Genomic DNA, 22,692 nt, shown 5'->3' with positions numbered 1-22,692 from the left:
ATTTCTGCACTATACTTAGGTAATCATCATGCAATTCATAGTCGCATATGGAAGTTATGTAGTCGAAAACATGTCATTGTAGGTGTGTTCTGCGTTGGATATAAAACAATTTAAAAAACAATTGTTGATTTTTGTTGTTGTCATGAAAGCATATGTGGAAACAGGCTAGTACGTAGTGATATCAATTAAGTTGAAAAAGTCTTTCTTTTTTCTATCATTTTATGACGTATGCATCATCTATCCACTGACAGAGGAAGTCACAAAGACTGATCAGATGCATAGTGATGAATTTTAATCATACAGAGAACATTAAGACCTAAGCAAAAACATGTTCGATAATGCTATCACAGACCACCTAAATATTAATTATGATCAACTTCCGGGAGTAATTAAGGTTGCTTGCTGTTTAGCCAGTCAAAATAGAACACAGATTAGTATGTTTTTACAATATATCGTCAAAAATTGAAACATGAAATCGGGACTGTCATCTTCACCCTCCCCAACCGACAGTGCTGTTTACAAGCCTGCTACTCACCTCCTAGATTCAGAGTAACAACCCCCCCCCCCCCCAATCCCCTTCCTATTCCTTCGATCTCTTCCGACCCCAATATTCATTTGATATCGTTGGACTTATTAATAAGTTATTGCGTCCTCGTCACTTACTTCCCGAGTTGAATTTTGGTATGTTTTCAACGAACTAACTTCAATTCAAAATTGACATCTTTAGGATTGACAACACATGCTATTTACGGGACCCATCCCACTGCCACTACATTGCAACTGAAAATGGCTGTTAGAGGGTGTTCCTCGTCTCTGACGAGAGGGTTCCATCGCAATTTGCTGATGGCAAAGGTGACATGTTGTTCCCCACATGTTTTTGTCCAATATTTAATCTGTTTCAAATATGTGGAGGACTCTCGGTGTCATGTCCTAACGTGTTCTCTCACTGATATAGGCCTAGCCTACGTGTTAACACATCATTGTGTTCATTTCTGACTGGCTTAACTGTACGTAGTTACACCTGTGTGCACTATATATTATAGGTGACGAGTTCCGCGAAGACTCGTCTAAGTGTCATTCGGAATTATCAGAAATATTTCTGTGGTAAACTGAACAAACAATAGGCTACACACTGCATAGGCCTATGCTAGGCATTATCTCTGTTTCCATCATAGCTCCAAATAAGGCCATAGAAATTGCAGAATACCCTGCAACTCACACACAGGACTTTCTGAAAACAAAAATACATTGTATACTAAATATAGGCACTTCTGGTCATTATCTGTGACTTCAAGAGTTGTGGGGTATTGTTTAATTAAGCTGTAATTCTTCGTCAAGGCACAAAGTGTTACATTATTAACGTAGAGAAAAAGGAAAAGGTTCTAAGGATACATAGTATTTAAGACATGTTAGTTTCTGCCCCAATTAGTTTCTGCCATTAGTACTTCTGCCATACAAACCGTGTGTTAATCTTTAATTTCTGACTGAAAACAGAGAACTTGTTTAATGTGTGCAGCAGTATACTCAGTAGGTTTACTCAGTCTGATGTATCCTATCACAATATGTATGCACATCCAAGGGAGGGAGGGGATAGCTATCTGTGACTTAAATTACAGTATTCAAATACAAAAAGTTAGGTTGGTATGAATTTTTAGGCTAATAGAAACAATGTGATCCTTTCGAACTTCTTTTCAGTTTGTCTGTTTATTCCAATAAACATACATCATATTATATCATTACTAACAAAAACAGTACTCACCTAGTTGCCGCTGTAGGAAAAAGTCCTGTCCATGACTGGTGGGAAATTCAACCTATATAAGCCTTTTTTCAGCTTGTCAGTTGTAACATAATTATTGAGGCTGCACGTCTGGTGCAGCAGACCTGTCAACCTAATATCTCAACTGCTTTCTTTTATTCTTGATTTACAGGTGGTACCATATCTCTCGGCTGGCCACTCAAAAGCAAGGCTTTACTCAATCTATACCACAACAACATTTGACCCAAATGAAGAGGTAAGATTTTTCTTTTGTGTACAGTCTTCATGTGTTTATATTTTTCGAAAGGACTTCATTATTTGACATTTGAAAATAACTGCTTATATACCTTTTCTTACTGCAGAAATTTGACAAGATTCTCATCGCGAACAGAGGAGAAATTGCCTGCCGTGTCATGAAGACATGTCGGGAGATGGGCATCAAATCTGTCGCCATTTACAGCGAGGCAGATGCACAATCGGTAAGATTTCTGATACTGCAGTATATATTCTGTTTCTTCTCACTCCAACACTCTGTAGTCTGGTTTGTGTTTTTGTCACCCTGGTATAGTCTTTATGGTACCACTAGTTATTCTACCTTTTCCTCCTTCCATTTATTTTTTCCTTACCATGTTTGGCTCCATACTTTAATCGAGCACCCTTTTTTCTATTTGCTACTTTAGAAACTTTGTTTAAAGTTGGAATAAAATTGTTTTGCAAAGTCAGTGATTTACCTTAATATTATAGCTACTGTCACTGAATTTTTGCTCATTGTTTGGAAACCTAGTACTAGATCACACAAAGGCATTCGTCTTGTATGCCATTTTTATGACAGTTCTGTTGACAGGGTTTAGCAGGTTTATTTCAGTAGACAGGGTTGTGATCAATTCACTCCACCAAGCCATTCTGGCTTTTATTTCTTTTTGCTCTTCTTGTTAGCTTTTGTCAGGCATGTTTGATCCTCTTGTTAATACCAGAATTTACCAGAAAAGATTATCTCAAAACAATTTACAGTAGTAGTTACTATAGTTGATTATGAGTGAGTTTAAGAAATATTAGTTAACAATGCTCTTCATATTGAATTAGGATGTATTGGTGAGGGAAAGATATTTTAAATGTTCATCATGCCAGTAGTTAAACATTATATGAGGTATTTTAGCATGTGTTTTATTCCTTCAATACATAAAAAACAGATAGTTAAATTGTTATTGAGACTTTTAAAGATTAAAAGCTGAACATTTTGAATTAAATTTGTGAAAAATCTGGTGGCATAATTCTCAAGCTTAGAGAAAACTTAATGTATCTGAAAATTAAAACATTTCTAAAAACCTTAAACCCGCTCACTATACTTCAGTCAAATCATGCAAGAAATGTTTAAAATTGGTGAATGGAAAGAAAGGTTTCACTTATATTTGCGAACTATCTTTTGGTATTAATTAAAGCTTAAAGAAAATATAACAAATCTGGGGGGGAAATGGCTGGAAACCTTTTACCTGCTACTTCAGTCAAATCACGCAAACTGGAGAAAGGAAAGAAAGGTTTCACTTGAAGGGGATTCAAACTGTTGACATTATGGTTTAAGTTTAAAGCATTAATTGCTCACGTTCATTCCAAATCCCTTATCCAGACTATACAGTCAGGGCTCTATCTACTCTTATTTGCAGCTGCATGTTGAAATGGCAGATGAGGCAGTCTGTGTCGGTCCACCACCAACAGGGGAAAGTTATAACAAGATGGAAAATGTCATGAAGGCTATCAAACAAACAGGCGCTCAGGCTGTAAGTCGACCAATTTTTAACCTTCAAAGTAAAAGATTTCTGCTGATATCTGTCCATAGTATGAAATTTAATAGCCTTGTCTTGTCTGTTCTGTTATATTGCTAATTTTAACAAAATCTTTTTGTTTTTGTTTTTGTTTTTTTTTAGTATTTAATATTTCACCATTCTACAATGAAAATGACCAATTTAAGATGTATATATAACTTTATGAGGAAATGTTTGGTATTAAATAACTAAGGGTTGATAATTCCTTGTGATGCAGTTTGAGACCTTTACAAATTAAAGTAAACTAAAGTGATACTCTACGTAATTGCATGTTACCATCTTCTGCAGGTTCACCCAGGGTATGGATTCCTCTCAGAAAACAAGGACTTTGCAAAAATGCTGGTAGGAAATTCAGTAAACATTATTTATATCCAGGCAGTTGTATTTGTCATTGTTATAAAAAGATTATTCTCCAAGAATGTCCCATCATATTCACGCTTCAAAACCAAATGCCGAAATATGGAAGTCAAGACGTTTTACTATTTTATCTAAGAATTAATATGTGAGAAAAGAAAATTTGCTGATCTAATGCCATCATTTTCCATTAGTGATTACAGCTCAGAGCCTTGTTTCTATTAACACTGCCAATTAAGCCTTTTTTTTCAAGAGTCCCCAAACCTTTTTAATGTATAAAGGTACTAACAGACGATAGTGAAAAAGTAACGCATGTTATATAAAAAAGGATATATATGGATTCATACTCTATATGTATTGGACTACAGAGATTGTGCATTCAATAAAAGAAACAAAAGTAGCAACTTTGGAATTTTTTCAAATTTGATAAATTTTTTTAAATTTGATAATTTGTAAATTAAATAATTGATTTATTCTCTGATCTTTCATCGTGCCTGGAATCAGGGGTTGATTTCCTTTTGATCTGCACGGAAGAAAATGCACCGTTAAGAAAGTTTGATCCATATACTTAACTGTCAAATGTACTTAAAATCATTCATTTGGTCCTCATACATGTATGTTGAAGGTCAGCGACTCTTAGTTGTAAAATAGGAAATAAAATATTGTGATAAATATTTCTAAGTGTTTTTCTTTCTTCCTGATATATAAACAAGAAAGTGTTGTCAGGGAGTATGGAGAGCCAGGTCGTTCCTATGATAGGCATATAACTGTCGCTATTCCCTCTTTGTCTATTAGTATAAGTATATTACTTGAAAATGAGAATACATTACTCTTTATCCCATATTTCCTTAGGCTCCCTCATTGACCTGGACCTCTGGCTGTAGCCCCAGCACATCAGTTCTGGGTGTAGCTATCGCAGGGCAGCCAAAGGCATTGATCAATCAGAGGCTATATTTTACCATTGTGTCTGTTCTTGCAATTTATATAAGAAAATAATCTTTATGATAATAGTTTCTATTTGCTTGTTTTGTGTCTTCCTTGCACAAAAAACAAACAGTCATAGATTTAGAGTAGTGACACATCAGAGACTGATGCCCCTGATTGCCAGAAATAAGCAAAAAAGTAAAATGAGAGATAGGGAGAGAGAGAGACCGTAATTTTTTTGTAGTTATTGTGATATCTTTGGCCTTCCATATAGGAACAAGAGGGTGTAGCTTTCATTGGGCCCGACACCTTGGCACTCCAAGCAATGGGAGATAAAATTGAGAGTAAACAGCTGGCTAACAACGCTAAGGTGAACACGATTCCCGGCTACGATGGAGTCCTGAAAGATGAGGAGGAAGCGGTGAAAATGGCTAACCAGATCGGTAAGAGGAGGTGCTTCTTCTTCTCTGACTTGTCAGCAGGGACGTAGCTAAGGCCTGATATTTGGGGGGGGGGGGGGGGGTGTAGTGGCTGAAATTCCAACTGGATGTGTTTTGAAGCCAGAAAATTCCCACTACTGCCTTTTACCCCCCCCTCCCCACCCCGCGCTACTCATCAACGATACTGAAATTCCGACTGTCGCACTCCAATTTTCCAACTACACCCCCTCTAGCGACGTCCCTGCATGTCAGTAGTGCTTAGAAGATTAAAAAGTGGACCCTTGCTGTGTGCATTGTCTATTGTAAAGATTTAACATCAAAACATCCAGGGTGACATTACAAAAGATATCTCGATATATATATATCTTGATATGCTTTTATTTTAACAGGTTATCCAGTGATGTTGAAGGCGTCAGCAGGAGGAGGGGGTAAAGGAATGCGGATAGCTTGGAATGATGCTGAGACAAGGTCAGTTCAATAGTCATTCAAATGGTAGACGTTTGTTCAGAAATATGAACGGTGTAGTTGATTTTCCTTTCTTTTGTCATGAGTTTTCTAAAATGCCCAATCATTGTGTTGACAGATGGCTTTTTTCCCTCCTTATAGTAGATTTTTTTTTTTCTTTTTTATTTTTTATAAATCCACATGAAAAGGATCAATTGTGTTTTTTCATTTGTAAAGTAGACTACATTATTTGCATCCATGAACATGTGACTTTTTTTCCTAGTAACTGTTTTCAGAATGTAGTAATCATAATATGCAATCCTCGTGGGGATTGGAACTAGAATAAGTAAAAAATAAAGACCAGGTGTGATTGAAAGAGGATTGAAAACCAGAATAAGTAAATAGCAGACACCAGGTGTGATTGAGAGAGGATTGAAACCAGAATAAGTAAATAATTGAGACCAGGTGTAATTGAAAGGGTATTGAAACCAAAAGAAGATACATGTGACCAAAATTTGCCTTTTTCTGATCCAGTTTGACTCTTCTGATTTAATCAACAAATAGGAATTAACACATTGCATGATTGGATAGGCTGTAATTAATTGATTGGTAATTACCTGTCCTTTTGTTTCTTAGGGAAGGCTTTCGTTTGTCAACAGATGAAGCTGCCTCAAGTTTTGGAGACAGTAGGCTGTTGATTGAAAAATTTATCGACAATCCAAGACATATAGAAATACAGGTAATGTCGAAGCTCATTTTGCCCCGTGGAATCAACGTTGAATCTTTGAGAGGAGAGTGATTAATTTAATTTTAACAACTTAAGAAATATAAATAATTTTAATGAAGTTGTGATTATTTTCCTCATTAAAAGTACAAATTATGAACTTAAAGTCCACAATAGTCCTTTTTGTTGTGGTAACTGTGCTTTCCTTTAGCTTGTTTACATTGTTTACATTTGCTGTGAATTTTATTCACAGGTGCTCTGCGACAGGCACGGGAATTCTCTGTATCTTAACGAAAGAGAATGCTCAATACAGCGGAGAAACCAAAAAGTCATCGAAGAGGCTCCCAGGTAAGTTTAGAAGGAGGACTAGTTACATTCAAGAGAAGGATTTGGTTAGTGGGAGGGGGGCAGGTGGGTGGGGCACGGGGTAGCAGGAAGGGTGTGAACTGGGGACTAAAAGTTTGGACCAATCTCATGATCACATTCAGAATTAGAATGTTTTGAAGGGAACATAAGTAAAATAACAGCAACAAAGACTGAAGCAACCATACAGATGCAATGGATGCTGTCAAAGGAAATTGATTTCAAACAATTACTTCAAGTTCACATTTATGAAGAGGCTTCCTTGATGAAGGTTGATTCTATAGCAGGTTGGAGCTCCCAGGGAGGGGCAGGGAGGGGGATTTCATGTGAATTTACATACAGTTGCAGCCATGCTTAAATGGATGTATTTTTCTTTGCAGTACATTCATAGATCCGGATACAAGGAGAGCTATGGGTGAACAGGCAGTTGCTTTAGCAAATGCAGTCGACTATGTGTCTGCTGGTATGTTCATTTGATTCATCCCGTAAAGGTTGTGTAAGGCTCAATATCTGTATTATCTGTATTAGGGTATCAATTGTAGAAGGTTCACTATGTATCCAATGTATAAGGTTTAGGTTCACTATGTATTCATTGTATAATGTTTAGGCTCACTATACGTTCATTATATAAGGTTCTCTGTGTTCATTGTACAGGGTTCAGGTTCACCGTGTTTATTGTGTAAGGTCCAGGTTCACTATGTATTCAATGTTTAAGGTTTAGGTTCACTATGCATTCATTGTATCAGGTTTAGGTTCATTATTTGCTCATTGTATAGGGTTTGCTATGTATTCATTATATAAGGTTCTCTATGTGTTCATTGTATAGGGTTCAGGTTTGCTCTGTGTTTATGTGTAAGGTCCAGGTTTGCTATGTATTCAATGTTTAAGGTTTAGGTTCACTATGTATTCATTGTAAAAGATTTAGGTTCATTATGTGTTCATTGTACAGGGTTCAGGTTCGCTCTGTGTTTATGTGTAAGGTCCAGGTTTGCTATGTATTCAATGTTTAAGGTTTAGGTTCACTATGTATTCATTGTATAAGGTTTAGGTTCATTATGTGTTCATTGCATAAGGTTCAATATGTATTCATTGTATAAGACTTTCTTTGTATTATATGATATAAGGTTCTTTATGTGTTCATTGTGTAGGGTTGGGGTTCACTGTGTGCACATTGTATAAGGTTCAGGGTAACTAAGGTCACCTATTGTCATGTGCTCAACAGGGACAGTTGAATTCCTTGTGGATTCTCAAAGGAACTTTTACTTCCTGGAGATGAACACAAGATTGCAGGTAAGTTTATGGATATCTTGATCAACCTCTGAAATACCTGTAGACAGTCTGTTTAACTTACTTGCTATGTTGGCCAGGGAAGGGGAAGTGGGGGTGGGGGAGGGTTGGGGGAGTGTGCAATTCATTGCTCATCGTAAGGTAGACAAGAATGAAGGTTAAATGCACATTGTTAAACAGCCCCCTTCACAGGTTGCCAAAGTCTCTCCTATTAACAACACCTTTGTCACAGACAGTCTTGTACCCATTCTCCTGCCCCCCTCCCCCCCCCCCCATTTAGCAGCATTGAAATTGCTCCGGAGATGCCAATATTTCAGGCTCTCAGGAGGGGTCCTGGGGAGGAAACCTTATGTTCAAGCCCTAGATAATAGTCATCTGTGGTTATCTCATCACACGTTACATAGGGAGAAAAAAAATATCATCACAAAAATTGGGATTCAGAGAAAGAGGTTTAAAGATGTTAATGCTGCTGATAAGTTGGCTGTTACAACAGCTTGAAATCCCTGGAGAGATGCCCAAAAGTTCTGGTTATTAATAGCTGTTTTTTGGCTCCAAAGGAGGAAACCTTACATTCAAGCTCTGGTCAATAGCCTTCTCGCATTACAGCTGTTCACATTTTTTTTTTTTCTCATTTGCTCGTCGCTCGATCGGCAGGTAGAACATCCGATCACGGAATGTATTACGGGTGTGGATATCGTCCAAGAAATGATCAGGATCGCCAAAGGTCACCCTTTGAAACTAAAGCAGTCAGATATTCCCATCAATGGTTGGTCAGTAGAGTGCAGAGTTTATGCAGAGGTGAGCACATGATTTCATTCTCTAGCAATTATTAATATATTCATATACTAGGCACATCTAGGCTTTAATAACGCAATTGTGGCATCGTCGCAAATAACAATACATTTTTGTATTTTAGCAAATTCAATATCGAGAAGACAAATCAGCTGTATTAACAGCAGTAACATTAGAACTTGTGATGTTAAGTCCTTGCATGGAGGTACAAGATGAATACTGAGTAGTTATTGAACACTATTTTTACCATAATTTTTTTACGTGCTTATCTTTTTACCTTGAGAAAAATTTTGCAATGCAAAAAAATATGGAAATGAGAATGAGAGATCTTTCCTCAACTTTCATGCAAATCATATCTTCATCCATTCTCTTTTTTTTTACTTTTCTTGTTCCCGTTTCAGAATCCGTACAAAAATTTTGGTCTTCCATCTGTCGGGAGGTTGTACAGATACCAAGAGCCGTCTTATTTGCCAAATGTTAGAGTGGACAGTGGAATCAGGGAGGGGAGCGAGATCAGTATATATTATGATTCTATGATATCTAAGGTGAGTATCGAGTGGACTGTGGATAGTGTGTTAGGGAGGACAGTGTGGATAGTGTGTTAGAGTGGATAGTGTGTTAGAGAGGACAGTGTGGATAGTGTGTTCGAGTGGACAGTGGAATCAGGGAGGGGAGCGAAATCAGTATATATTATGATTCTATGATATCTAAGGTGAGTATGGAGTGGACTGTGGATAGTGTGTTAGAGAGGACAGTGTGAATAGTGTGTTAGAGTGGATAGTGTGTTAGAGAGGACAGTGTGGATAGTGATTTACAGTGGACAGCGGAATCAGTATATATTAGTGTCAATATTTGTAAAACTTTACTGATTCACATTTACCTCACATTGTTCTTTAAACCCAGCTAATTACTTACGGAAAAGATAGACCAGAAGCTTTACAAAAAATGTCCAGAGCTTTAGATGAATATGTTATCAAAGGTAAGCTACAATATAAAATACATTATAAAGAGTAATCTATACTGATAGATATTACAGCTAGGTGGTATCTTATAACCAAATTCTACATCTCGGCTGGATTCACTCCGGTTGATTAGAACGCAAAGAATGTTCCACACCAAATTTATGGATTTTTTTTTTCATGGTTCAAAAATGCCCTTTATTGGCCAATAGTAAGTGGGTTAGTTAATGGTGATTGGAACTTCATTCCTGTCACCTGTTAACAAACTACAGATACATCTTTGATGAAAAGTTGATTGGCTACTGAAGGTAACATAAAACAGTATTATAAGTTTTCCATGGGAATTACACGTTATTATCAATGCACTGAATGGTCCAAAATTAATGTGATATCTTAAAACCTTCTGGAAGATCTCACCAGGTCAAAAGCTACCCCTCACAGTATAGCTGATACATTCGCAATTCACGGCCCCTTCAAAAATTCTCGTACCATGACCACGTATAACCTTAGCAACGAGTGCTCGTTATTCCTTAGAAGACAGATTTCACGTACTGCACCTTTGAAAGATTGAGAAGCCTAAAGTTGCCATCACTCAGTGGTGCCAATGGTTTACACTACTTCTTATGATGCAGTTCAACAGCCTAGCAACAACGACAACACAAAAGAAATGGAACACCAAATAAAAAGTCTTTTGTTCCTATTTGGTAACATATTCAGTATCATCGCCATAACTATCCTGAGAATTGATGAAATTTCAAAATCGGTTTTGAGTGACTGAATGCCATATGAAAAGGTCCTTTTCACATTTTACATTGTTTCTTCTTTTTCAGGAGTGAAGCATAATATATCACTTTTACAAGATGTTCTTGGACATGAAAAATTCATCTCAGGGGACATCAGCACCAACTTTCTTCCGGAGCATTATCCCGATGGTTTCAAAGGTATAGATAATCCCTCTTTTCTTGTAATTTCTCCGTGAATTGATCAAGGAAGACTCAATGTTACAGCTATACCCAAAAATAATGTCGCTAAAGTTGGCATAGGAGTGGCCATTATTTTACTTCGTAGCATATTTTTGTGGCTAAATGCTGATGCCCTTGAGATAACTAATTGACCATTAATTAAAGTTGTACCTTATATAGATATAAACCAAATTGATGATTTTTAAAGGAATTAAATATTTAAAAAAAAAAGGAATAAATACATAATTTTATAGTACGGCATGATTATTTTGGTATTGATTCCTTTCTTTTTAGGGTATCAGTTACAGGAAGACGAGAAGAGCAACCTCCTGGCGGTGGCCTGCTGTGTCCATCTGAAACAAGAACAGAAATCTAGGGCATTCTTAAATCAAACCAGGTATAGAAATCAACGTGTTTCTTTAACATTTACTCAATATTCACAAATCAGCGTAACGTTTGGTTCATTGCAACTCATCTGTGGTTATGTTAAGGGAGGAGACCCAGTTTCAAGCAACTTTCATAAAAAGGGGGATGAAGCAATGAATTAGCACTTCAATTTGGGCATGATTGCAACACAAAGAAATAGTTTGATGAATCATTAATCATGAATCAAGCGGTCCACATGCCACCCCTTCCATGCTCCACCTCATATCCTGCTTCCCTAAACTAATTCGTTTAATATTCAGTTTAGATTTTAATCATAATTGATGCAACAGAAAGGTATGTGTGTGCTTTTTCCTCTGTGTTTTCGTTTCTCTATAAAAATTTATTTTCTCGTTTTGGTTTGTAAGGGGACTCGAAAAGTTATCTTACTTCTGGTCCCGCTGCCTCAGTGCTATAACTATGTATTAAGAAATGTACATCATTTTGGTTTAATAGCAGAGTTAATAATGATAATAATAATACAGATTTCACCGCAGAATTACGCCTTTAGACGTCAAGCCACCTTTTGTATCTACTTTATGATATGCTACTTAATGTAGGAAAAAGTCAATTATTGGTAAATTTTTTGAGATAGATCTTCTTCCATGAGGAGTTGGGAAGGAGGGGAGCATATCATTTAGATTTATACCGTTGGGTTTTTTGATTTTCTCATAGCCTCATGCCCTCAGTACCGAGGCTAAGCCAGGCGAGTTTTGTAATCATATCAGATGGAGTACATCATAAAGCTACCATTAACGAGACTGCATTTGGATATGAGGTAAGGGATTATCTGCTAATCCTTTGAGGTTAAGAGATAATCTACTAATCTATGAAGATGAGGGTGTAGCAGTGGGTTCCAGTGTCAGTTCCACGACCTCTAGGTGACAGGTTCCAAACCCACATCAGGAATCAGACTCTCTCGATTTTTATTAAACATTGCTACTGTGAAGTCTTGTTGGATAGATTTACCATGACAGTTTTAGGTATTACTGGAATTGCGAATTTGGAAATGGGGTTTGGAGACAACTTAATTCTCCATGGCAAAGGATGAATTGAAGATGTAATGGGTGATTTTACCTTCTTCATTTCTTTCTGAAAAGGTGGTCATATGCTGAGCTACAGTTTTATTGATTGGTTGTAGATATAAACAGTCAGTCTAGAGAGAAAAAATGGGTCGTGCTAGTTACACCGCCTCCCTTGTAAGTTTCTGAACACTCATCAGACAAGGGTAGGCTTGTGCTTGTCCTCTACCCTGACCCGGATAAAGGTTTTATTGGCAACCGTAACCCTTGGAAATTACTAAATGTTGAATGTGAAAAGGAGTTTATGATTTAAGATTTTTGGATTCTTTTTTACAGAATATAATATTATCTATGAAATGTTCTTTCCGTAGATACATGTAGGAGATAGTAACATTATGGTAGATAAGAACTGGAGCTTATCACAGAACATCATCACTCCTCAGGTTAACCACACACCTCAAGTGATGCAGGTTAGTGAAGTACAGGATTTCTCTATCTTTCCTTCAACCCCCCAAAACCCCCCCATCCCTAAACAAAAAGATCTGTAAACATTTTTTTACTATTTTCATAGCAAAAAGGTATCTTCCTGCTGATTATTTAGGCTCTTTTTTTCAATCGTCTGTAAAATTAATCCATGCGACATCAAAAGGAGACGTTAGCTATATTGACCTCATTGGTTGATCCAATTGCTCTGATTTCCATGGATGTAAGAGACCTAAATAATTATTTTGAAATAATTGTCTGTGTTGAATGCCAGGGGTGATGCAAAGCTTGCGAATATTTACAATTGATAAGTTTTGCTGTCTAACTTGAAAACCCAGTTGCGTGGTCCTAGTGAGTGACTTCTGTAAAGATCACTATAATGGGTGCCTAGTAACTCAAAGTTGATTAAAAGAAGAGAGTTTCTGACCCTTGTAGTTGGTTCCCCCTAGAAAACACACGTCATTGGTCAAAATATTTAAGCTCATATACCAGTGACTTTATACCAATTATTTTTTATTTTCGTCCCCTTGTTACATCTTCATTTGGTCTCAACATCCCCTGGTCAGGACTGTTTAATGTTCTCTTCTTTTGCCATATTCAATTATGCATATTCATATATTCATGATATATCTGCGTTTTTTTATAGGAGCTAGGCTTATATGGTGCAAAGTTTCCTTTGTGTCTGTCCATCAAAAACGGGGAAATGTTTCTATGGACTATTTGTAAGCAAAGATGTGGGTTATTGAATTGATCAACAGGGTTCAAACTTAACGGTTGTTCGATTGTCCGAGACGACCAAAAGATCATGTCGGACAACCTAAAACCCTGCGTAGGTTGTCCGATGGACGACTAGCTTATTTGCCCTAAGTGTTGAACACTCCGAACAAAACTTGGAAAATTCATATTCTTTAAAACTTAAAAATCCGCCCGCAAAAATTATAGTAGCTTGTTGGTATCGCCCTCCATTCATGTTAGACACAACATAACAAAATTAAATCATAAAAAAAAATAGCTGTATGTGCATACTGTACGTATGCACTAATGGTTAAGTAGAGTAGCGTACAGTTCTCACACTACTGAGTACAGACCACTGATCTTAGTGGTACAGAACCCTGGTGGCCGCGACCACGCTTGCTTTCTGTCGTACCTGGAGTACAACATGTATGCAGTGCTGTACTGTGCATGATGTGGGCATACCGCATGCTCATGTATATTGCTGCAATGTACATGCTGTTGTGTATACCCCGGGCTTACCAACTGTCTCTGGAAATGATCGGAAACGAATACGGAAAGCATTTTTCACTCAACCAGAAAATTCCCGTAACCCAACATGATTAATCATGAGCAGAGTCATACACCATATAAAATCTCTATAACTCTAAACTACATTTCTGTCCAAGATTTGTCAATCTCCGTAAGACTAGTCACTAAGATTAAGCCTCAGGCCGATAGACTAGGCCTGCATAGCCTAACGTTACGGTACTCACGCACACGGCTAAATCGATACCATTTAGTATTACTTTACGTACGTCTCTCGCGCAAGGCGCGCCATTTTTAAAAACCCAAATGCTTTCATTTGGACAACCAAAAAAATTATTCGGACAACCAAATATGAAGGCAAGGTTGTCCGAAGGACAACCTTAAAATCTTCCTACAATTGAGCCCTGAATCAATGAAGATTGGTCTCTGAATTTTCATGGAGCAAACAGAATTGCACAAATTCCAGCAGAGCAAGGATAATGTACCATCGTCAATTCATGAAACAACTCAATTTATACCTTTTTTGTTTGTTTGTATTTTTGAACAGCTGGTAAATCAGAATGCATCAGGCGATGTAACATTGCAATACAAAGGTACAGAGTACAGCATGAAGGTGATAACCGCGGAGGCGTCCCGGCTACAATCTCTGATGCCAGAGAAGGTAGCCGCCGACCTCAGCGGTGAAGTCCAAGCACCTATGCCTGGTAAACTACATGCCATACAAGTCCAAGTTGGACAACAGGTACAGTGTAACTAACATTTTTGCAAACGTTTTTCTATTTTTTTAAAAAAAAAATTTATTTCTACCTCTACTGGTTTTAAGTGTATAATATACTGTGGTCTTTTTCTGTGAACGTCTCGCTTTTTTTAGGAGAATCCACTTGGGAGACCAAAGTGACTTAATGTATGCTAAAACATGTCCACCATACAATTAATGGCTGACTCAGTATCCCTCAGGTAGCAATCCAGTTGCCATCCAGTGTGCATTTGTTCCCTTCCCTTCTTGCTTGTGATTTGGTATCCTGAGCGTGGAAACCCAATGTTAAGACGTCATTCCGCAGACTTTTTTATGCTGTCATTTTTGACTGACTAACTCGTGCAAGACATGACAAAATTTAAAGCAGCTTTTTGAGTTGATGTTGATAAAGCCTTATGACACTACAACCTCATAACCATCTAGTTCTTCAGCTTTGTGTCACGTTTTTGAAGTTTTTAAAATGTGCATTTAACTTGGTGTTTACTACTAAATTCTGAACGAAAGTGTACCACTGTTAATATGGGGAAATCTATTTCCCTCACAGGTTGGAGAGGGCCAAGAAGTCTGCGTTGTGGAAGCCATGAAGATGTTGAACAGTATGCACGCTGGCAAAAGTGGAAAGGTGAGCAAATTCCAAATAAATAAGATATAAAACAAAAAATTAATATTCACCGATATCTTCATCGTGACCTTGAATACATTCATATGGCAAATGTGATCGTGTTGATGTACTCAAAGATAAACATAACTTACCAAAAGTAAGTAATATATATATATAATATATTTGCTTTCTATATAGCGCTTTATACCAGTGGTAGGTCTCAAAGCGCTTTACAGATGTTATATTACCCCTGGTCAATGAAAACCTGTCCCAGAAACAATCCCTCCAGTCGGCAGCAGTTATATACTGCGCTCAATGAAAAGTTACCTCACAGGTACCCATTTAACCCCTGGGTGGAGAGAGGCAAGAGAGATAAAGCATCTTGCCCAAGGACACAACGTAATGAACTAGGCAGGAATCGAACCAGCAATCCTTGGATCACGAGTCCGACGCCTTAGAAAATTGGCCACCACGCTCTCCCTCTCAAGTGACAGTGACAGTGAGCCGTGATTTGAACTGAAAGAATGATTTACAACTCTCTCTCCGGTAGGCAGGCAGACAGTGTTGTAGTGCGTGCAACTCAATCTCTTAAAATGTCTGCATCTTCACCGTAAAGTACAAAAAGACAAGCCTTGTGAAAGATAGGGTTTAAATAACGATTTATTTAGCTAGCATTAGTCAAACTCTTCCAGTTGTCTAAATCAGGGTCTCGTGTTTGCACGGTTAATACTTCATACGTATCATTGTATGCAATCAGATGGAATAAATGATCTTAAGAAGATAACATTGGACATTGTGTCTCTCAGCTTAATGTGGAAAAAAAACAAAAAAACATGACATGATAGGAAAAAGCCTAATTTTAATAATTACTTGCACATTGGTTGGTGTTAAATGTCATTATACTCACATGATTAATTTAAAAAGTGTGGGTTTTTTTCAAAAGTTGAAGGGAAAAAAATGTTACTGGAAGAAAGTTGATGTTCAACGTCATTTAGTCACTTTAGTTATCTTTTTGTTAACTTTTGTAAAAGTTAAGAAATAAAAATGCTTTGATAAAACACTTTTCTGGGTACAGAAGATGTGAATTGAGGAAGTTCAGTGAGGACTTGTAATAAGTCAGGTTTCCAGCCAATTAAAAGACTGAGAACTTCATTCATTAACATTTCTTTCATTTTTTTCTTGCTTCACTTCTCTGGCAGGTCAAAAAAATATTCTTCAAGGTCGGAGATAATGTATCCGAAGAGGAGGTGATTCTTGAGATTGATTGAGTTGCGACCCTTGACCTTGTATGAATATTCAGTATGTCGTGATCGATGGTAGTCTAACAAGATTCATTTCGCTAAACTTGATGTTTGAGGTGCAGTTTGTCAAATCTCAGAGGCTATTATCAGTTACTTACAGGGTGTTTAAGAAAAAAAAATTATGAAAAGAAGTTTTAATCATTTGAACATTTCCATCTCATCAGATATAAATGTAGTTGTAAAAGATATGAATAAAAAAAAGTGGACATTCTGTATATTTCTCAGTGATATTGTTGTAAACAATGATTCCCATAACACAAATCAACTCTTTGTTTTATGCCTCTACATTTGTACATGACAATTGCCGTCTGCTCTATTATGATTTGCTAGTGTATTAACGGGCAGCCTTTTAACTTTATCTTCTCAAACCTCAAATCCGGTCAGTAAAACCCCTTTTGCTCTCCTCCTCAGTCTACCAGCCCAAAATGGATTTATTTTCTCTGCAAACTCTAATTTGTCATCCATCATCATAATCATAGAGCCGTTTTACCATCTTTCATCTAAAAGTCTCAGATATCTGATTGGCAGTATGCCAATGTCAACAGTAGTCACATACAAATTAACAAAAACATCGTTAATAGAAAGTGTATTATTTTACTTTTACTAGAATATCTCCGAATTTTAGATCACAAAATCTTTCATGGACAATTTCTAACTTTTATTTCCTACCCTCCGTCATTATCCATTATTAGTGATGTGTTTACCTACTTACTGCAGGGTTTGTGTGAAGATTCCGATTAGCTGTATCGGTAGCAGCAGTTGGTGAGGAACACAAAAGACCCGTAGATATTATAATTAACTTATATGTACAAATTCAATAATGGAAATTATGCTTAATAGGAAACTTGGACATGAAATATCCATATTTTTGTTGTATTGCAAAATATGGTGGATTATTTTAATAAATAAATTCGCATATTTAAAAAACTACAAGTTCTGGTATGGTCGATTTTGTTGTCTTCACTTTAAAATATTCCCATAATATGAAAATGCTTTCAATATTTGTCTCATCAATTTGGACTACAGAGACCAGACAGATAAATTTCACTCTACCTGAGAACTTCCCTTACAAACTCCTGTTTTTGAGTTTCTAGCTAATCAGGATTTTAAGCTCAGTGTGCTACACAATAATCTTCCTCAGATGATTTCAAAAGAAAATTGAGCGTTTGTTTCTATACAGACATATTAAAAGTGAAATATTGGTAAATCAAGGGACAAGTGTCGTACACTACAACTATTTGGAATGCACTCTTTTCTATAAAGCAAAGCATTCTTTACAGTAGCTTTAATTTAGTCGAGGTTTCGCAGACACGATTAAGTTGATATTGTATCACATACATTCGAGAGACATTCGTGTAGGTATTAATAAAAATATTACCACATTAAATGCAATCAGTATCCTAACAACTTTATTTAATTGGATGGTTAGTTCCAGTATTTAAACTACAGAAGATTAAACTAAATGTATTAGTCACTATTTCATTGTTAAGCAGTGGTACCAAGCAAATTGATTCCTAGTTTATGAAAACAAAAAGTGGTGAAAATCTTTGCTTTTACGACAGAGCAATTGTGAATACCGTACAATTATAGTGATTTAAATAATTGAGTATATTGAATATTAAATATGAAATTATTTAATTATTCAAGACATTGGACGTTAATTATCTTCTTCGTTTCAGTTGTTCTGTTCGTAGCTAGCTCATGTTACATAATCAATATTTAAAAGCAGGTTCTTTGGCCCCACAATTTCACCAAACTTAGCAGGTGTTTACTCAGACTAAGATGCCAATGTATCAAGCTAAGACACCACCTCCTAGCGATCGTTTTCTTTTTGGTTAAGTACCAAATAACTTGATGAATTTAATCCGATAAACATTTCATCCTTTCTTTTTTATTATTTCAAACAGTCCACTTTCCAAAATTATCCCAATTTTACACCATTACCGTTATACCTTTCACAGGTTAGTTATGCTAATGGATATTCAGTGTTATATGCCATTTTATAGCATTGGACAACATGAATAAATTAAACACTGTAACTTTAAGAAAGTGCTTCTAAGGAAACTTTGACACAAAATTATAACAATTTTACCGATCTCGATAACAGCGGCATAAATACCGCTGATCAGACGACTGGTTTTAGTTAACCGTCATGTTACCCTGCCACTCCTGTAGTTTATTGTTTTTATTTAAACTGGGAGACACTCAGATTCCTCTCAGTTCATCAACTCACAAAGAAATCTTCCCACAGGTTTTGAGCTGACAAGAATACATGGAAGATAGACTTACGTATGAAAACGTTAGACCCAATCTAATTGTCCGTCAAACTGTGAATTATGTTTATTAACTAATAGAAAGTAGTTTTTTTTTTGCTAGGAATTATCGTTGGACCCATCTTGTCTACGACTTCTTTGTTTTCTTAGGTGATAAAAAAAACTGCATTTTGTGTTAGATCTTTGCATTAATTAATCTGACCTATCTATTTAATGTGTACATATGGTAAGATAATCCACTATCTATGTGTAAGAGATTGAAACAGTTTAAATGCTCCAGATAAGTCATTTATCAATTACTCAAAAGTATTAAATAAAACAAATAAGTTAATCCTTCATCAATTTGGAGACCTTTGAAAGTTGTTGTGTAACTTAACTTATTCCTACTGCGATTTCTGTGGGAAAAAAAGTGAATAGAATATGCTTTTCGGGAACTTTATCTTTCCCTTAACGTAAATAAGGGAAATATATTTCCAGCAGATTGTGACAAAAATTTACTGCAAAATGTAGATTTAAGCCCTTTGTGCGGTAATCTCTTGAAATCCACCTTGATGATAAGTATGTATTTGTATTGAGCATTTGTGTTGACAATATGCACAATATGAATATCTTGTTTCTAGTACATAAAGATTCAGAACTGTTTGCTTTGTTGACACTTTTGAAAGGTGACATGAAAACTGTCATACAGCGAGGTAATAACAAGTATGAGATTATCCTAACTGGCTGTTAGTACAAATATATAAAGACATCTGAAATAAATTAACAAAAAAAGAACCATTGATTTTCTTTTTTCTGAAGTTTTCTTTCATTGTTTATGTATAAATCTCATTAAAAGAATATTTTATCTCAAATTTCAACATATAAATTATATTTAAAATGTAATACGTAACACCAGATAACGTCATAGCCATGGAAAATGAATTTGTTGAATAAGATGTGAATAAAACTCAGAACACTCTTTACAGAGACATTCAATATTAATGTGGACCAGTGTTCAACGCACTACTGATAGTGTTGTGCGGATAGAACTGAAGATTAATATTTAAAAATGGTGTAGAACATTAATAATATGTTAAGGTTGATACGGTCAAGTATTCACACAGTATTCGTTAAATTATACTTGCTACGTTTTTAATATTAATACTTAATAAGACATGACAATATAAAAGCTATCCCCTGGGGCGAGTGTGAATGGGGTGAAGTTTTAACATGCTGGTATCTTACCATGCATAATCATTTGTTTCGTGAAGGATTCTTTCGATAATATATCTGCAACTCCGTCGATTACCCTTTACTCAATATTTTTCTTTTTTTTCACTTGGTAACTGACACTATCATGTCACTTGAACCTAAAAAAATATTATTGTTTTAATTGATCTGTTTATAGTGTGAAAATTCTGTACCTACAGAGGAAAATAGCCTGCTAACCAGAAGTTTGAATTGTAATCACGCCTCCCACATACATTCAAAATGTATAACATTTTAAGGATGAAACAAGGTGTTACGAAGTCAGATACAGGTTGTAGTTGTTTTTTAGGTTTTGTTTTCGGTGTGGGAAAGGAATCGGCAAACGAGAAAGGAGACGAAAGGGCAGTTAAATATACAATGAAATATAACAGAACTGCTCATGTAATTACATGAAATTATACAAAAAACACAGCATACCGGTACTTACAAGCTTAGGGCTTAAGTTAACGCGCGCAGAGGTACCTCCTGTTGGTAGGGTCCGGTGGTGTAAGAGTTGGTCCGGCCGCTTGGTACTAGACTGGTACTGTTAAAGCGTTTTCCCAGGTAAGTATTTATAAATGGTCAGGTAAGCAGGTTAAATAATTCTGATGAATTACGATAGAGACGTCGGTGTTGGGCAGATTTACAGGAAACGGAAAGGGTTGTTACAAGATATAAATGCTGCCAGGTTCACATGTTATGGCAAGAAGGAAAAGCTGAACCAGCAGCAGGCGACGATCAGATAGGCTGCGTCACTGGAAAGAGCACTAGAGCCACGTGAAACTGTCCGTTATATAGGGATGACTTAAGTTCAGCCGACCGTAACCGCACCTTGTTAAGTAGCATGGCGTAGCTTGACAATACAGGAATCCAGACCAGCCACATACTTAGAATGGTAAACACGATATACAGACAATAGCAAATTGACTTTCCATGCAAAGCTTTTGAATTTCATCTACCGTGACGAAATTACCAAAGCGACCTTCAATTGTCAATGTAATCCAAAGTATGTTATTTCCATGTAACCATGTAGGCTAAGGGTTACGTATATTCCGTCACCGGATATTCCGTAGAAGTGAAATAAAATATTTATATTTCTTAAGTCAGAGTGCAGTTACAGACAAATGTTGATCAGCAGTTTCACGTGTATTCATTTCTATGTCTTCCTGTTGCGGACCTTCTCTATACCATAATGTTCGTATTTTACAACACTTGAATGTATTCGAGAAAGCTTTTCGATAACGACTGCCAAATATGTTGTAAATGATAGGATTGATACCAGAATTAAGCAATGAAGAAAAACATACAAGATTGAAATACGTGTTAGTTCGAATTCCGTCTGGTCCTGATATAATAAGAAATGGAATCACGATATCCTGAAATAGCACCAGAAATAGGAAAACAAAAGAGTTTACCAATACCATTATGGTCAACTGCCGCTGCTGTTTACGATGTATTCTGGCAACAGCATCCCCCATATTAACTTTCATTTTAAATACTTTGATGACTTTGTAGGATAGTAATACAACAACCAAGAGAGTAATAACGTCAAGAGAAATGAACACATAGCTTGAATGTAGTATGGTTGGTAGGTAACCATTATTTGCATCCAGTAAAGGTAGAGAAGCAAACGCAGAAATAATAGTTAGAGGAACCACAGAAATGCAGATAACGCTTGTTGTTACACAACAGCGTAACTTTAGATTTGGTGATAAACCTAAATTTTCAAGCGGTCTACAAGTACTTTTATAACGCTCAAAGGCAATCAATGTAATAAGGAATAAGGATATGAATTGAAATGCATTTCGAACCACTATTGTCGAATTCATCAAACTGTGGGGAGAATATTTACTATAAGGACTACTCAGATCTACCAGGATAAAACAAAAACATGTTAAGAATAGAAGCGTTGTACATACATCTACACACGATAATGCGATCAGGTAAACACAGACGCTAGATTTTCGTAAATTCGTGTGTGTTGTTATTATGATCAAAAATGAAACATTTGAGGCTAATGCTAAAAGACCTAACAAAAGCCAGTTAGATAACTTAACATAATTATGGGAACAATGTGGCCAACGGTCAGAAATGTTATAAGAGGTAGAACAATTTTCCATATTTAGAATGTTCCTTGTGTTAGGAAGTAACTTTTCATCTATTAATTGTCGAAAATTAATTTCCATTTTAAGGAAATTGCCAGAAGTAAAATATGTCGGATTGAATTTGTTCCTATTCTTGCTCTTTTGACTGACTTGTAACAAAAAACAAAAAACAAAAATTCTGTAAAACGGCCCAATATCTATTGATCTAAGTTTGAAGCTGAATGTGTATTTTATTTAATATTAAATGAAGCAGCTAAGTACACATTAGCAAAGTACTTATATTTTCCCTATTTTCTATTAAAAAGTCGTTAAATTCAGTCAGTTCCAGCGAGATCGTCTGTTTTTTTCCTGTCTTCAGATTCTTGATCAGAAGCTAACATACCGAGTAAGTCTACTGTTAAATTTCCGATTAATT

General features: G+C 36.2%; 1 protein-coding gene across 1 annotated transcript; it reads left to right on the top strand.

Moving 5' to 3' along the window:
- Positions 1-694: 694 nt before the first annotated feature.
- Positions 695-19,345, top strand: LOC139975343 (propionyl-CoA carboxylase alpha chain, mitochondrial-like). Its single transcript, XM_071983223.1, has 21 exons — positions 695-852; positions 1,929-2,012; positions 2,119-2,235; positions 3,418-3,531; positions 3,865-3,918; positions 5,129-5,297; positions 5,684-5,762; positions 6,375-6,477; positions 6,716-6,810; positions 7,206-7,288; positions 8,048-8,115; positions 8,767-8,910; positions 9,306-9,449; positions 9,808-9,883; positions 10,694-10,804; positions 11,120-11,222; positions 11,924-12,026; positions 12,642-12,740; positions 14,561-14,755; positions 15,315-15,392; positions 16,571-19,345. The coding sequence occupies exons 1-21, from the start codon at positions 787-789 to the stop codon at positions 16,637-16,639; spliced, it is 2,154 nt and encodes a 717-aa protein (XP_071839324.1). The 5' UTR covers positions 695-786; the 3' UTR covers positions 16,640-19,345.
- Positions 19,346-22,692: the final 3,347 nt, after the last annotated feature.

Source organism: Apostichopus japonicus, chromosome 10, assembly GCF_037975245.1.
Source record: "Apostichopus japonicus isolate 1M-3 chromosome 10, ASM3797524v1, whole genome shotgun sequence".
Taxonomy (NCBI): domain Eukaryota; kingdom Metazoa; phylum Echinodermata; class Holothuroidea; order Aspidochirotida; family Stichopodidae; genus Apostichopus; species Apostichopus japonicus.
The sequence above is the reverse complement of the archived record's forward strand: the minus strand, read 5'-3'. Positions and strand labels throughout refer to the sequence as shown.

What these genes read in the sequence shown, in the direction of transcription:
- LOC139975343 (XM_071983223.1), top strand. Translation starts at nt 787, where the DNA reads ATGGCTGTTAGAGGGTGTTCCTCGTCTCTGACGAGAGGGTTCCATCGC. An exon ending in GCGAGGCAGATGCACAATCG is followed by an intron (nt 2,236 to 3,417) that starts GTAAGATTTCTG and finishes TCTTATTTGCAG; the next exon opens with CTGCATGTTGAAATGGCAGA. An exon ending in TTATCCCGATGGTTTCAAAG is followed by an intron (nt 10,805 to 11,119) that starts GTATAGATAATC and finishes CTTTCTTTTTAG; the next exon opens with GGTATCAGTTACAGGAAGAC.